This window comes from Abramis brama, assembly GCF_963993115.1.
Source record: "Abramis brama genome assembly, chromosome: 16".
NCBI classification, from domain to species: Eukaryota; Metazoa; Chordata; class Actinopteri; order Cypriniformes; family Leuciscidae; genus Abramis; species Abramis brama.
The window spans coordinates 26,103,176-26,120,424 of NC_139978.1; the positions used below are offsets into that span (position 1 = coordinate 26,103,176).

General features: G+C 34.7%; 2 protein-coding genes across 3 annotated transcripts in view; both read right to left on the reverse strand.

The window, feature by feature from the left end:
• Nucleotides 1-1,070: 1,070 nt before the first annotated feature.
• mob3a (MOB kinase activator 3A) lies at nucleotides 1,071-6,945 on the reverse strand. The gene is made up of 4 exons (XM_084087560.1): nucleotides 6,691-6,945; nucleotides 5,097-5,578; nucleotides 2,333-2,535; nucleotides 1,071-1,440 (listed from the first exon to the last, which is right to left on the reverse strand). Exons 2-4 carry the CDS (start codon nucleotides 5,512-5,514, stop codon nucleotides 1,411-1,413), a joined length of 651 nt encoding a protein of 216 aa, XP_083943686.1. The 5' UTR covers nucleotides 5,515-5,578; nucleotides 6,691-6,945; the 3' UTR covers nucleotides 1,071-1,410.
• A 343-nt stretch (nucleotides 6,946-7,288) lies between these two features.
• zap70 (zeta chain of T cell receptor associated protein kinase 70) overlaps nucleotides 7,289-17,249 on the reverse strand; it is a 14,614-nt gene continuing 4,653 nt past the window's right edge. For both annotated transcript variants that reach the window (XM_084087533.1, XM_084087534.1), the window contains 11 exons: nucleotides 16,088-16,248; nucleotides 15,293-15,431; nucleotides 14,543-14,627; nucleotides 14,355-14,371; nucleotides 14,218-14,257; nucleotides 10,969-11,161; nucleotides 10,675-10,881; nucleotides 9,672-9,864; nucleotides 8,961-9,101; nucleotides 8,762-8,874; nucleotides 7,289-7,908 (listed from right to left, as the gene is read on the reverse strand). In XM_084087533.1, coding sequence (XP_083943659.1) covers nucleotides 7,791-7,908; nucleotides 8,762-8,874; nucleotides 8,961-9,101; nucleotides 9,672-9,864; nucleotides 10,675-10,881; nucleotides 10,969-11,161; nucleotides 14,218-14,257; nucleotides 14,355-14,371; nucleotides 14,543-14,627; nucleotides 15,293-15,431; nucleotides 16,088-16,248 — 1,407 coding nt within the window. In that variant the 3' untranslated portion in view covers nucleotides 7,289-7,790. The remainder of the gene's footprint in view (nucleotides 7,909-8,761; nucleotides 8,875-8,960; nucleotides 9,102-9,671; nucleotides 9,865-10,674; nucleotides 10,882-10,968; nucleotides 11,162-14,217; nucleotides 14,258-14,354; nucleotides 14,372-14,542; nucleotides 14,628-15,292; nucleotides 15,432-16,087; nucleotides 16,249-17,249) is intronic.

The following is a 17,249-nucleotide window of genomic DNA, read 5'->3' on the forward strand; positions in this document are numbered from 1 at the left end:
TTCAGTAGTTGTTTTTCTGTAGAATAGTTGGCAGCTACATTTAGTAACTGTGTGCAACTGTGCATGAAAACGCTTATTATACCTATAAAAAAGACCATGGCAAAGTAAACCCTTTAAGCTTTCTGAATGGGTTTATTAACTTGGCTTTGAAAATGGGAGCATAACAAACATGACCTTGTTGCCACACCGTTCAACGTCAGTGTTGGATGACACTAAGACACGCCTACTCATTATAATGCAGAGACTACTGGAAAAATCTGGCTTCTTCTGGCAGACGGAAGAAAGATTGCGAAAGAGGTGGTGTTTAAGGCAAGGGTGGAGTGGAGCGCGATTACAGTTAATGATTTCATCATCCAAACAAACTGAGCCTGAAATTATTTCTCCTAAACGTGCAACTCAGCACTTATTCAGCATGTAGGCTACTCAGAACAAATACCTCTATAAACGTAATACTCTATGAAACTAAAATACTCTATAAAACTAAAATACTTAATACTTCGCTGATTAGTCATAGTTAAAACGCTAAAGAAAGCACAATTATAAAAGAGCATTGTTTAATAATGAAAACCAGTTGCATAACCAAATTGTGGACCTAGTCAGTGATCTAACCATAGACCGATACAACATTTCATCATCTAGGTCTCATGTTGTGATGTGCCTTCATTGCCATCTAGTGGACAGAAACAAATGTGTGTTGCCCTGCACGTACATGGAGCAGCAGCCTAAAAGCACAATTATTTCTGTCTGCCTTTAACTGCCATCTCATTTAATGGATTTGATTGTGAAGATTATTAGAAGGCTTAGTAAATGAGACTGAGACAAAACCATCAGAAAAGACAGTGAGCTGGAGAAACAGGATTATCTTTCATTTAAGTCAGACACAGAGAAATTATTTAAAAAAGATCCACACATAGCAGGTGGTGAAATAAAATGGCAGGGATTATGTACTAAAAATATATATATATCATTTTTGTTGTAGTAGTCAAACATTAAGTCATACTATTTCATCAAGTTTTTAGTAAGAATTAGCGATGAGAACATGACCAAAAACCAAGAACAGAACAATGACATACACAGACAAGAGGAAGTGGGTTTAATATCTCAACCACATACATAAATAGTCAAATATAATCTGCATGTTAAAGATTATAACAGTTCAACAGAACAAAAGGAATGATTCAGAACAAATTTGGAAAAACAAAAATATCTGATAATACTGATTTCTAATAAAAAATACTCTCCATATGCCTAAACATGAGAATACAGAGAGATGTACATGTCTCTCTCTAAATAGATTATTACAGTACTTTAAAAGTGTATAAAAAATAAAGTCTTTGAAAGTTTGTCTGCTTTAAAATTGTAAATTTGCGTGGTCCTGATCTGACTGGAATGTAAAGGTCCGCTCTCTTTTCAGTGGCACATCCGTGACGTCATTTCCTTCTGTTTGGGGAAATAGCACTGCATTAGCATGACATAAACCATCACAAAACCACAAGTTTCAAGCATCACATATGTTCAGGCACCTACCACATATCTGCATTCAAAAAGCTTTGTCTAATAAAAAGAACCTGCCTCTGATATTCAATTATCATGACATTTACTTTCTTATTTATTTATACATATAAATGTTATGTTTTTATTGTGAATCTTTCCTTGTTTATATATACAGATGCAAAAACTTTGGAAATGCAAAGTGACTGAGCTCCTGATGTCAGTAATAGGACCTGTGGGTGTCACCTGATCCCACATCACCAATTCAGCTGTGACAACTGAGAGAATGAGCTGTTGCAGCTATAGAACGAAGGGGTTTTCTGCCTGTGATGAAAAAATGATAGAGGCTGGAATATCAAACCTGCTGACTCATTCTGTCCTAGTGTGCCCCTACCAATTAGCAAAGCCATTACAAAATGGGCTTGTTATCTACTAATCATGAGATGAAGCATTAGCGCTTGTTTCTGTATCTGTCGTTCTTTGTTTCTCGCTTTCTGCTCTCAAGAGGTTATGGAAACTCACTTTGACATGTTTATAAACCCACACATACACAGGCATATAATATTAAATAATATGATATAGTAAATGTCTTCCTGTAGCATTTTACTGCAGATAAAATGTTTTCCTATAGCAATTTATTGCAGATAAAAATATATAATATGATGTAATATAATAATGTTTTCCTGTAGCATTTTACTGCAGATACAATTTTATGTAATGTTTTCCTATAGCAATTTAATGCAGATATAATATAAAATGAATATAATATAATATATGCATTTTGCTGCAGATAAAAAAAATGCGCTTTTTGACTGTTGTTCTCTTTAACACATATGCTTACCAGAGGTTCCAGCTCTTTGTGGTCTATGAGGTTGAATTCAGTAACAAAGTTATAGAAATGTTTGTAACAGGTGTTCACGTGGGCCTCTGCTCCCATCTGGCTCACGCGGTCAAAGTGGTGGATGTAGACATGGACGAATACCCGGAACAAACGAGACAAGATCTTCTTCGCTACCTGCATGAAGGTCTTAGGAAATGGTGTACCTAAAAAAACAACAACACGAAAATGAAAATAAACCACAAAGAGAGAATTTCTAAAACTAAACATTGTTAACAGTGTTAATACTTTTCAAATACAGTGGTAGCATACAAAATTATACACACGACAGATCAAAAGTTTCGGGTCAGTACAATTTTTTATTTTTTATGAAAGAAATTAGTATTGGGTCATTGCGTGTCAAATCAATCAAATTTCGGAAACTTCCCTGGATCACATTATTTCTTTTTTTCTGAAGAAAGACAAACATGAATAGTGATGAAAGCCAAAATATTAAATGTCATGGATGAATATTTATTGAGGAATCTTTTTTTGATTTTTAACAATTTAATGACAAAAATGACTTTAGAAAGATGGCAGTATCATTATTTTAACATCATTATGTTGCATTACATACTTTTTGTGTACCCAGAACTTAAAGCTAAAAATGCCATCGAGTCTGCTGATATCATCAGAGGAGACAAGTGTCTCGTATCTTTGAATGAGAGAAAACTCATTTTCATTTTCATTTTCACTTTAAAACTTTATTTTCTCATCTGCACGTCCTCACATTATAAGTTTCTTATCTGGGACACGTGATATGATGGATTATAAATTGCAGAATCATATTTCCACAGCGCTATTTATTAATAGAGTCCTGCGATCTGGGCTGTATGCAGACAACCATGTCCTTATACATAGCTGATTTTGCAACCGTCTCATTGCATTCTAAGAATCTGTTCCATATGCAGACTTAGTCTATTTATATCCCACTGTAAATTGTATAACCCCATTTGAAAGGCATCACAGATGTCAGATGGCAGGTTGGAGATAATGAGACAAAGCCAGGGAGGTCAAACACTGCACTTGACCATCCCGAAGGTTTCTGCATGTTTGACAAACTACATCTTGATTCATAGTTTATTCATGTCTTAAATGCTGCTTCAAATAGTCAACATGTTATACTTGTATGATGACCTATATTATAGCCATTTTGAGACATCCGTGCCATACTACAATTATCTTCTGCATAGCTCACTCTGATGACCTACAAAGGTTTAGAGGACAAAAAATAAATAAATTATATATATATATATAAACCTCAAAAGGTACAGTATTTTGGGCATTTAAGCTACATTTTACAAAGTTTGAATGTTATTGCGTTGCAAAATGTCAAATCAAGTGGCATTTATTTTAAAGAATAATGAGCAATGTTTCAAGCAAAATATTTCACAAAATACAGTTTTAAATTATAAAACAATTGACATACTAACAAAAGACACTTTCTGGGTGTCAAACTTCTGAACTGATTTCATATTGTATATTTACTAAAATTGTCAGTTGGTTACAAGTGTAAAAATGACTCCAAAACGTTCTAAGAAAATGTCCTGGATAATTTGTTTGCAGATACCATTTTGTTTCATACTTTGCTATATGAGCAATGCATCTCATACATTTTAAAGTGTGACTTCGGTGTCAAAATACATTTTGGACTAATAATGAATTAATTCACTCCTTCTTAGCAAACTAACTCGAACCCCAAACCTTAATGTTAGTAATCTAGCAATATTGATATTCAATCTACAATGAAGAAAACCGTAAGTTACCAGTAGACTTAATGGAAACTGTCAGCAATCTTAAGTTACGTTTACACGACAATGATGTACTAAAACAGAAATGTTTTTCCTTTGCGTTTTTTTTTGCATACATACACCAATGTTGTGAAAACGATTCCTGCTCACACGGATCCACGAAAACACTGTATTATTCATGCCAGGCCAGTAGTTGGCAGTCACTTTGTAAAGAAACACTACATGCCTATAGACTGAACATGTAATATGCATGCGCATGACATCACCATTTTCACGAATTCGTTTTTGTAGTTAACACGGAGAAGATAACGGTATCTTTTTCAAAAACTTGCACTTTGAAACCCGTTTTTAAAGGTTTGCATTTTCATGCCCACAAAAAGCCATTGTTGTGTAAATGAACAGCCAAAACGCAGAAAAAGTTTTCAGTTTTTAAGTTTAAGTTTTCACAGTTTGAAAACGGTGTCGTGTAAACAGTCCCTAAGCCTTGAGTTCTTTCTGTTCAGTGTCCAATATTGTCAATGTTGTGTGGCTGTGTTAACATTTAACTCCTGTGATCTCCTGAGTGTTAGTTTAATAAAGACTGTTTGGTAACACTTTTAAGCCCAAAGAACACTTCCGCTTTTTTACGCGCATGCGTACAGTCGAACATGTAGCCTTTCAAAGTATACTCCGTTTGATAGTGTGCGCGAATGCAGGCGGTCAGCACATGCGCTCTAGAAAGTTTCATCTTTGTCCAGTGTCTGCGCTATTTTTCTCCAGAAGTTATGACAGATAAAAATGTCTTTGTATTCTTTCAAACTAAAGTTGCGACTATCTTGTAACTTATATATATATGTTGTTGTTGCAGTCTCCGGTATTTCAATTCGTAAAAACTGAAGTATACTTTGGAGTTTTAACTTGATTAAAAACTAAACGCATCCAACAAATTAAGGAAATGTTGGTCAACAACAAAGTGTTTTGGATCATGTGGTCCTTACCAACATTAGTGGGGAAGATATGTTCATTGTTGATCTGGACTTCAATCCAGTCCATTAGCAGGCTCATGTATTTGGGTGCTGGGAGAGCGGTGGGCTTCTTGTACTTCTGTTCGTCCTGCCAGCGGTACTCGTACTTTGGCCCGCCGGACATAATGGGGCAGGTCTGGTCTGTGCAGGAGTCATTGATTGTGCCGTAGATGAGGTTGATGCGGTTAAAGAAGTCTACCACGTGAACGGCCACCCAATCGTTGAGGTCTTCGCCATGCGGCAGCTGCACCGCTTGCTTCAGGTCCAGACCAGCATTAAGAGACGCCTGTGCTTTCTTGTGCAACTCAAAACGCTGCGTTCCAGGCTCAAACTTGCGCTTGGGCCGGAATGTCCTGTCCTTGTTGAAGACTTGTTTTAGGGCCATGGACATGGTTGCCGGAGGATGGGATTGTTGTGTAATGCGTTTAAAATGAGCCTTTTGATAGCAGGGGTGCCTGAAATGACAAATTAAAGGATGGATAAACAATGACAATATTGTGTGGAGGCTTCTCGGTAATCAGCGATTGTACTCTGAGGGGGGACGGATGCTGAATGCGAAAAAGGAGAGAAAATAAAACTAGGTCAAACTTTGTCCGCTCCCGGGTTCCCAGACCTTTTGGATAATGATTTCATTTTATGATGAGAACAACATTTCATAACATTGCACACATAAAGAGCAGTTTCTAGTCAATATGTTATGTTTATATTATTTAGCGCTAAACAATTTAATATATATATATATATATATATATATATATATATATATATATATATATCAAGAGGATTTTCTTAATTTTCATGACTTTTTCAAGACCTCCTCTAAGAGTACTTGTGATTTTCTTTCGGCTCTGACACTGAAATAACTTAAGTCTTTGAATCAACATTTTTATACTTGCATTCTTTCATGCATTTCTTACATGATTCTTTTCTCAAACTCAAGGATTAATTCCAATTTGCTGTTCTTCCATCAGCATCAAGTGGTAAAATGTAGTGAGAAACAGAGAACAGATTTTCTCAGATTAACATGATGAACAAACAATACAATATTTCATATCTGCATGTTAAAGAAATGTTGGTCACTGAACAGGTTGTATACACAGGCATTAAATTTAGAATATTATGGGAATTTCTGAGTAATTTCCTGTAGGGCACCATGGGTGGCATTTATTGGCCAGGGCAGGGGGATTCCAGCATTTTCTATAGGCTAATATCTACAGTATGTTAATTAATGACACACATACACACACGCTTACAACTTAAATATTGTAAACATGTGAATTTGTACATGTTTCTTAATGAATGGACCCCAGTAACATACACAAAAAGCGAAACAACATGTTGCGCGAGACTCTCGTCTGTCTACACGCTAATTCCGTGTGACGATGTCGTTTTTAATGGCGTGACCAGAACTGATAATCACACAAATTTAACTTTCATGGAAACACATAGGTGCGATAACAAAATAACCTTTGTAAAAAGCTCGAATTAAATACTCAAACCGTATTTAAAAAACGATTTTGTAAAGCGAATGTTTTCGAAGCGTACAGTGAAGTTGAAGCAAACTTACCGCGAGCAAGCGCCTTTCTTGTTCCGCTTTGATGTGAAGCGCCTTTTTACACCGCCCTCTATTTTGTTCGTTTTTCAAGAACGTTCTTCGTTATTGTAATCACATTGTATTTGCAATTGTTATAGAGTTAAAAGGAACGTGGCCTTCGCACTGTAACAATTATTAAGTCCACACTTTCTAAAGAAACCACAAGCCCCTCCCTGCTGAGCAAAGTACACTTCCTCTATTGAAACATCAGTAGAGCCTCTTCTGTCTGCCACTGAACATGAAGGAAGTGTATTGAATTCACTATGGTTACACACTAACATCAAAACATTTCATGTATTGGAGATATTTATAGCTTAAAAGTTAAAAAGCAGCCTGTTAAATTCACATTAAACTAAATGGTTAAACTTTATTTTAACACTCTCATTGTTACAGTGTAATTATATTTAAGTACTGAGTATTAATTAGGGTTAGGGTAGGATTAGTGTTTGGTTGAGAGCTAGTTTCATGTAAGTTATAACTATGTTAAGTACAAGTACATTTAACAAGGACTCTGTAAAATAAAGTGTTACCAAGTAAATTATTTATAAACAAAGGTGTCAGGGAGAAGTAATGAGGCATGTGCAGTTTATTGCAAGTTTGAAAACTCAAGAACTGTTACAAAATGAATTAAAATACAAAAGTTTGAGAACTTGAGAACAAAGTTTGAGAATATATTGTTAAACAAAAGGAATGGCAGGAAACATACAATCACAGAATATTTAACAAAGAGAACAAGACCATAAAGTTTGAGTAAATATGTAGCCTACTTTCATCTTGAAAGTGTTAATGTATGGAGAAAATACATCCATCTGATTTCATTAACAAACACTTTTGCAGGGAAAAAGTATTTATTTTGATAACCAACTATTATATATCATATTTAAATAGTAAATAGGTACTGGCTGAAAGTACTATGAGCACTGATAGTGACAAGCTAATAATTAAAAAAAGATGACTTGCATTGCTCAGTCAGATAGTTTGATAGACATAATATTACAGTAACATATTTTAAAACAGTTTTTCCAATGTTTTCATTCTGTCCTGGCTTGAAATGTTTCCATTTGCCCCTCTGATCACTTAGGAGGCTTTCCATTCTCTGTTTTCATGTAATCCGGTATCTTTTTGGAAATGGAGTAATAGAAAGTTCTCATCTTCTCCTCCACTTTGACAAAGCCTGGTCGTTCTTCATGCCTGCAGAAGACAAAAGTCAGACGTCATTCAGAAGTTATTCATATTTGCTTCAGTCCCTCATCCACACACAAGCAAACAGACAAGTATGACTAGTAGTTTATAATGTCAATAGCTGTTTCCACCCACCTATTTTTATGTGCATTTTGCGATATCATATATAAAAAAAAAAAACGCTGTATGGGAACGCCAAGATGCGCATAAATTCTAAAAAATCTGCATAAAAAACGTATGCACTCAATTGAGACAGATAAAAACAAATTTCGATAATACATGCGCATAAACTATGATGGAAACACATTTCCCAAATAAATCCCTCAATGTGCAAAGATAATAAATAAATAAATAAATCACACGTGACTTTGCCTCAACAGTGGATGTAACTGGATAACAAGTCTAACAAGTGAATCAATTTCATTGCACAGCATCTCAAATGTTGGCTTCAGCATTCTGAAATGCCTGAGCCAAAGTCTTTCATCAGAATAATTTAGCATAATGACCTGCCAGAAGTGTCTCACATGATTGCGTTCCCAAACACCAGGCATCCGAACGCAGGATAACATGAAAGGGTATATTGCGTTTCGTCTGCGCACTCTGAGACGCAAGTCATTTATGATGTAGAAAAATAGAGCCACAGTGGCTTCCCCCGATTGCAGCACTTCCTTTTTTGTTACAGATATTTTGTGCCAATTTCCCTGGAAGTGATGATTTTGTTCTCTTGAACACATGAGATGGAAACGCTTCTTTATCTGCAAATGTTTTATGCGATATTCTAATTTTGCGCACAAGTTTTGTCACAACTTTGGATGGAAACATAGCTAATGTAAGAAACTTGATGGCATTAGATTATACTTACTTGTATGTCCAGCATTCTTTCATCAGTTCATACATGGTCTCAGGACATCCAGCTGGGCAATCCATACGGCTACCACTTTCAAGAAAACTCATTACTTCTGGGCCTTTCATTTTCTTCATGGGGAAAATAAATGGATGAAAAGTCACATGAGCAACTCATTTAAGTTGGTTGTAAGTAATGTGACAGTGTAAATATTTACCTTATAAGGCTTCCCTCCAAAGGAGAAGGCCTCCCACATCGTAATGCCAAAGCTCCAAACATCACTTTTGCTGGAAAACTTGTGAAAATGAATGCACTCTGGCGCATACCACTTCAGAGGCCATTTTCCACCTGTACGGGCCTATACACATACAAAATCATACTTTGAATGACTATTCTTTTAACCTTGGACCTGCACCATCATAGGTAGCATCCAACTTGTTAGACATTATCCCCCCGGTTTTACAGACAAGGCTTAAGTCTAGTCCCAGACTAAAATGCATGATTTAACTGAAAGCAACTTGCACTGACATATCTTTAAATATGTCAGTGCCATTGTTTTGTCTGAAGATGCACACCAGTAATGTTTTGTTCTAAGGCACATTTCTAAAAGCTACTTAAATGTCCTAATTGAACTAAGGCCTAATCCTGGCTTAATCTAAATCCTGTCTGTGAAACCGGGCCTATATTTCTGTAATGGGCTATTGATGGTCATGTGACTAGTCATGCAACAGGAACAAGGAACTGGTCCCATTGTTAGTATATTGACAGTACAATATAGAAGATTTACAAATGTTTAGAAAAGATTAAATTTCTCCAAGACCATAATAAGTACCTAAAACAGTGTTTACAAAGTGTTATATAGAAACACAATTTACTATAATTAAAATGTAATTGTGTTTCTCCCGCAGAACATCTGAGAACAGCCCACCTTGTAATAGTTGTCATCTGCACCCAGTGCCTTTGAGAGGCCGAAGTCACTGATTTTGGCATATTGCTGGTTGACCAGTAGTACATTACGTGCAGCCAGGTCTCTGTGCACAAAGTTCCTTCCTTCTAAATACTTCATCCCCATTGAGACCTGATGCATTAACATCACAATGTTTTCCGTAGTGATCTGGTCCCTGAAAGGAACAAAAAGAGTATCAGTGTAAACTGATGTTATTGAGCACCTTGGGTATTTTCTGATTTAGTCAGAACAAGGTTTTAATTTATGACTTACTGGATGGCTATTTGCTACCATAATTCAGATTAGAGCATTCACACTTTAACACAAAGTGAAGTGGATCAGGAATCACTAAATCACTTCTATCTCAGATAAATATATTTATTTCAAATATATATATATATATATATATATTTGAAATAAATTATATATTCGTAATATATAATAATTGTTAATATATAATTGATATATAATAATATATGATTGGTTATTTGCTTATATAATTCAGATTAGAGCTTTCCCACTTTAACACTAAGCGGAGCACATATCACTACTAAATCAATTCTATCACAAGTTTTTTCAAATATGAAAATAGAAATGAAATTATATAAAAAATAAAACATACAATAATATATAATCTAATAATTATATATACAATAATATATAATCTAATACATATATATGAAGTATATACTGTATATGACATTTACATAATATAAAATTACATATAAATATCAAACTATAAATAAAAATATCAATATAAAAATACAAATAAATGAACTTTTTATTATATTTATTATAGTTTATGGTCACTATTTATAAAAATCTAAATTTCATACACTAAATAAAATTGTATTCATACAGTATATATTATATGTTTTAATACATAAGAGACTCTATGTAGAAAACCATTTCTACATTATTCGACTATATATTAATAACACACATAAAAGAGTAATTTATAAATGTTTTATTCTGATGAACTCACTTCTTGCCAGAGAGAAACTTGTTGAGCGGGCCACCGGGGGCCATCTCCATCACCAACATGAGCGCTTCGGCCTCACAGAGTCCAATCATGCGCACGATGAACGGGTCACTCAGCTGATGCATAATATGGGCCTCTCGCATCATTTCATCCCTTACTGATTTTTCATTCTCGTTCTTCAACACTTTAATTGCCACATCAATCTGTTTGCTACACAGGAGAAGGAAACAACTTAGGTAAAATTTTATAAAAATTAAACTGTCACACATTTGTATGCTTTTCACCCTTGGTACTTACCTTTCCATTTTGAAGACACCTTTCTTGACACAGCCGAAGTTGCCCGAACCAAGCTCCACCTCGTCGACCATGAGCTTGTCTCTCTTGATGAACAGGGTCTTCTTCTTGCATTCATTTGGATCATCATAAGGACTGGTGAATGCATCATGGTCCATAGGCAAAGATGGACGTGAAGAATCGGATCCAAAAGGCACTGTGCAACATCACAGCAGATGTTATTAGCATGCTATCATAAATTTGCTTTAAACTACACTGTTAAAAAAAGTGTACTTTTACAGGTAATCAAGTTTTACCATTTTGTCATCATACAGTGAAATGCCTTATTTTACAGATATTTGCTGTAATTTAAAGGTCCACTATTAAATTTACAGGTAATTGCTTGTATTTTGGTTTTACATCAATTTTACGTTTTAAAAAAAGGAAATTGTCTGTATTTTTGCAGCGTTATGTGTAATTTTACATAAAATATGAAGTAATATTTTACAGATTCTTTCTGTGAAATTAGAAAACAAAGAAAAGAATGTATAACTGAAGAAATCAGCAGTCATTCAATGTGTTTTCCTTGAAGATCATTAAGCATGTGGGGGTTAAAGTGAGCCTACACAGTAGGCCTGTATTGAATTATTATTTATTGTATAGTGTTTTAATCTTGTCTTGCAAATAGATGCTCATTTTGATCATCATTTCATTGTTTTATTCTCCCCTAATTTCATGTATATTTTATGAATAGGCCTATTTTTCCAAATGTGCGTTCACGTTGCTACACAATCAGGGCTTTGTGTGTGCTTGCGCGCGCGATGACTCAGGTTCAAATTAGCCGCCATTACTTTTCCGTTGTTTAGTCTCGCCCACAACGGTTAGCTGATCTGTCGAGTAAGCTTTACTTTAGTTTTACCGCTTGTTTTTGGCAGATTTATTACCATTTTAATAACCACAGTTTTACTACAAATAGGTCTACCAAGGTTTTTTTGTTGTTGTTTTTTTCTTTGTAGTTAAACCATGGTTAATTTTCGTAAACGTGGCTAACTCTATCAAGACCGTTAAGAAATCACATGGCAGCTCAAAACATCACTGTTAGCCTTTCCTGCTCAGCTTCCAGATCATAGTCAGTTGAGGTTTCGCATTGTGTGGAACATATTCATTTCTGACGTGTGTAAATGTAATACTGAGTTTTAAAATTCTGTTCTTTTTTTTTATGATTTCAGGTTATGTGGAAAGCAGATGATCAGGGCAAACAAGATTCCACCCATCTATTGTTTTTTGTTTTTTTGTAACTAGGCTCTGTCATTTAGAAACATGGCTTTTCCTATCACTACTATCTTAATGACACATATCTCTACCTTTCATTCCAGCCAGAGAATCTGACGGTTGCTGCTCGCATCTCAGCCTACCTGATGGAAAATTCTTGCTGGATGACCTTCACCTTAAACTCAACCTTGCCAAGACAGAACTGCTTATGGTTTCAGTCAAACCATCCTTGCTGTGATCCTGCTGATTTGCCTTATACAACATCAGAAAGATCCGGCCCTTCCTATTGGAGCTACACAACTCGTCTAAGCTCTTGTTCTATCCAGACTGGACTATTGTAATGCTCTCTTGGCAGCTCTTCCAGCATCAGTCAAACCTCTGCAACTGATCCAGATGCTGCAGCAAGACCTAAACTCACTGCTTCAGATCTATGTGTCCTCCAGAAGCTTGTGTTCTGCAAGTGAACGGCGCCTTGTGGTGGCGTCTTCCCAAAGAGACACAAAATTACTTTCACTGACCTTTACCTGGACTGTTCCCTGCTGGTGGAATGACCTGCCCAACTCAATACATTTTCAAGAAACCACTAAAGATCCATCTTTTTCATAAACACTTGAACCAATAATACTAAATCTTTGTTTTAAAAAAAAAACAAAACAAAAAAAACCTTGCTATGTGTACCGTGTTAACTGGGACTTGTCACTGCACTTGTTGCTTCTATTCTCTTAATTGATAAGTCACTTTGGATAAAATATAATTGTAAATGTATAAAATAAGTAATATTAGAGTAAAAAGGTATACAGCAATTGCCTTGTAATGTGGATATTTTTACATGTTCTAAATTATATACTAAGTTTGTATTTCATATCATTCACGTATCTTGATGTTCAGTGTTTGTTTAATGACTAATACTGTAAATGTGCAGGTATTCTGTACATGTACATTTAGTTAATTTAACAGAAATTGACTGTAAATTTGCTATTTTATTAAGTACTTAATTAGAGATTGGTCAAAGATCCAAATTGAAACTGGATCTGTAAAAATAAAAATTAAAACTGTAAATATACAAATTTTGTATTTGAATTTATGTACTTATTGCATTTTTATACATAACTTCATAGTTATTTTACACAGAAAAACTATATTAAAAGAAAATTACTGTAGATAGACAGCATTATTATAAAATAACTTTATAAAACCCTAAATTTACAGTTTAACCTGGAAGTTAAATGTTTTTTAATGTAATTTGACATAATTTATCTGTTTTTCCACGGTTTAATAAGCCATTATTGTCTTTAATAAGCCATTATTGTACATCAATTCTGTATTTTTACGTTTTTTGCATGTCATTTTGTGAAATGGTTATTTGCTGTAATTTAACAGAATCCGTCTGGAAACTCTGCTGCCAGACTTTTACCGTTTTTTAACAGGATTTTTTTACAGTGTAGATAACAGCAGTTCCTCTAACTTCTATTGGGTTTTTAGAAAACCTGCAGACATTTTTTTTGCTAATAAGGTGCTTCATCCTACAACCATTTTCAGTCTCATAAACATCCTTATAGTAGTTGTAGTTCTTAAGTAGCAACATGTTGGCAAATTAAGACTTTTTAAGCGCACAGCGGTTTAAAAATTCACATTTGAGGTATTATTGTGGGAATGTCTCTTTAGGCATTGTTAACACAGACCTTATTTTACTCATAAATGGAAAACCAGCATTCTAAAAACCCATCGAAATTCCAGCGGAAACACATGATTAACGCAAGCAGCTCTGTAGTAAATATTTTAGGCTGTATTAAGCCATTTATCCTTGTTGTTGCAAAACTGTGGTCCAATTCCAAATGGTTTAGCAGTAATAGCCAAAAGATTATGGATTTATCACTAAGACAGCTCTGTGACTCTGAGACTTGGACTGTTTTTTGACATACATTTATAGGCATATTTGTTGATTTTATCACTGCTGTTGGATTGTTTAAACTTTTATATTTTGTAAGACTATAAACGTACCCATAGGGGGCGGTGTGTATCCATTACCTCTCGGCCTCCTCTGCAACACACAAACAGAAACCCAGAAACAATTTACCACATGCATTATATAATTAGATGTGTTCAAAAAATAGATGTGTTCTGTCAGCTATACTTACCGGAGCACTTACAAGCGCTAAAAGTAAAAAAAAAAGAAGAAAGAATCTTAGCTATTTTCACTCACACATATTTCTTATAGCTAAAGAACTGATACCTGTTCATACGCATATGTCTAACAGTATTTTGCAGTTTTGGGAGATATATGTTTTACATAAATCACAATTCTATGATGAATAGAAGTTCATACCTGCTGGTGCATTGCTTTGGTTGATACACGGTTCTCTTAGTACAGTCACAAGACCATCAGGCTTCATCTTTAAATATTCAACCAGCTGCCCTCCAGAGGAATATGATTATAAGAAAAAACAAACAAAAAACAAACAAACAAAAAAACATGAATGACAACTACAATAATAAAATAATACAAAAAGGTTTATGGGTTTTGTGATTATGTAGAAATCTTTGTATATCTAAATTTTAACATGGTCATAAATTACTATTGTACTGTCCTTTGGATGTTTTAGTTAGTTTTTTCCGACCAGATTACAAATTAATAGAATCAATATATTTTATAAATTAAAATATTTTCTTATTATATTTTTTGTGCAATACTTTTTTCAATTAAATTAATCTTTAAGTTAACTTTAAATTTACTTTGTCTTCATTTTGGCCAAACACCACAGTGCTTACAAATAAAAAAACGTAGCTTTTAGCTTTTGTACAAAACATAAACATCTATGTCAAAAGGCATTTTAAAATGTAAATGGAACTAAATTAATTCAATTAGAAAAATGTTAAATGTAATTTTGTAAAAGCCGTTTCGTCTGGCGACGCTGTGAGAGTATAGAAGACATTGTCTTCTGGAAGACATTGAGAGTATAAAAGACATTGAGAGTATAGAAGACATTGAGAGTATAGAAGACACCGTGAGAGTATAGAAGAGTATTTTTTTTAAATGTAAAATGAGATGACAGACTCTTTGATGGGTAAAGCATACCTGCCACACAGTGTCAAATTTAGTTCCTTCTGGCATTGCGTATTTCCCTGATTTGTCGTGTAAGATCTGATAATGGTATACAGTTTTTCCGTAAGTGACAGACAGCGCATAGGTGCCAAATTCTTCTCTCTCTCGAACTCTAGAAAACAGATTTAGAAAATTAGAAATCACAGCCCAGCTAACAAAAACATATTCTAAGAATGTTTTGCTAAAGTTTCCATTAAGTTATGTTCCCTGCACGTTCAAAACGTCTAGTTTTAAAAAAAATGTTTTAAAAGCTTTTTGTTCTGGGTTATATTCCATTTCATCATTTTGCAAACACTATGGAAACTTTACTTTTGAATGTTCCCTGATCGAGCGTTCTATTAACGTTACTGGAAGTTTAAATGTATTCATAATGTTGAGAGAACCTCGCCAGAGCGTTAGCCAAAGTCCTGCGAACGTTCCTAGCTGGGAGATCACATATTTGCATTCCGATGTGCTTGCTGATTGGCCTAAATTATGTTACAGGACTAAATATGTGATCTTGACCAATCCAACTATCTTTCTGAGTTTAGCAGTTTATGCAGGCCATGATGCAGAGGAAGCTTTTTGAGGCAATGTAGATGAGTAAATACCGCATTGTAATCATCCACACTGCATTGAATTTACTCACAAGACCACTGAAGACCCAGCTCTATACTCATCATCTAATTTGCATCTAAAAGCAGCCCATGTGTCATCATGACCTTTCCACTCTAATGCTGCAGGAAAACTTTAGACTGTCACGTCTGATGAACCAAGCTCTTCACTCACAGGAACTTTCCATCCGGCTGAGAACCTGAGTACAGTAGTCTCTCACCCTCCTGCCGAGGGATCTTTCCGTGGAACCAGGGCATTTTCTCATGCGCTGTGGTGGCAATCAGTTTTTCTAACTGTGGGGCCTGGCTTATGATGGCTTGCTCCATGGCCTCCCCCTAAAAAAGGTAACATAAAAAGTTAAAAGTTAAAACTCATTAAAAATCTGCTAGCATGGACAAGTGTTTCCTTCCACAGAGTTGGAGCATGACAGTAAGAATGCATCTTTTTTTAAGAAACCATAAAATGGATTAAAAAAGGGAGTAAAACACATTTGGATAAGGGGAATTGGACATTGTCATTTGCAGGAAAAAACCATGAGACCTCTTTTAATGTGCACGCAAGACAATTTCTGCAAGTGTCTCTGTGCAAATGTCACTTTAAGGACTCCATTATACGGTTAACTATAGAGAAATTAAATGCATGCTTATTTAAAGGATAATCAAAAAATATGTGCAAATGTATTTCGGCCACAATGTGAAGTTGAGTAGCTGTTACGCGTCATTTTTAAGTTACAAGAATTTTAAGGTTTAGAGTCAATTATTCCACTTTAACTATGATTAAAGGAATAGTTCGCCTAAAAATTAAAATTATGTCGTCATTTATTCACCCTCATGTAGTTTGAGAAATGATTCTGTGTATTTTTACCATTCTTCAAAATATCTTCTTTGTTCCGCAGAAAAAGAAACAGGTTTAGAATGACATGAGGGTAAATGATGACACAATTTTATTATTATTTTTAATAAACTATACCTTAATTCATGTATAAGGCTGTATCATTTGTGTGGATCAGAACATTTTTCAAGTTTATTATGTTTTCGTTCTGTGTTGAACTATCTCCATATGTCCCTGATTATGTGTTTTGCTAAAAACATACAACACTGAAGAGAAAAAAGTTAAGCGATATGTAACCGTACTATTTCATAGGGGTGTAACAACATATCCCATCGCAATGTATCGCAATACAAAAATGCAACAATATGTATCATGAATAGTTTGAGAAAAATTTAGTGTCATTACTACATTAAACTACAATACATCATGTTGAATATAATGTATAATAATGCAATGGGGGAATATTTGAGGGTCCTGATTATGCCAAATGTCTTGTTACCAGTAA

What these genes read in the sequence shown, in the direction of transcription:
- mob3a (XM_084087560.1), bottom strand. Translation starts at nt 5,514, where the DNA reads ATGTCCATGGCCCTAAAACAAGTCTTCAACAAGGACAGGACATTCCGG. An exon ending in TATCTTCCCCACTAATGTTG is followed by an intron (nt 2,536 to 5,096) that starts GTAAGGACCACA and finishes TTGTTTTTTTAG; the next exon opens with GTACACCATTTCCTAAGACC. An exon ending in ACAAAGAGCTGGAACCTCTG is followed by an intron (nt 1,441 to 2,332) that starts GTAAGCATATGT and finishes TTCCCCAAACAG; the next exon opens with AAGGAAATGACGTCACGGAT.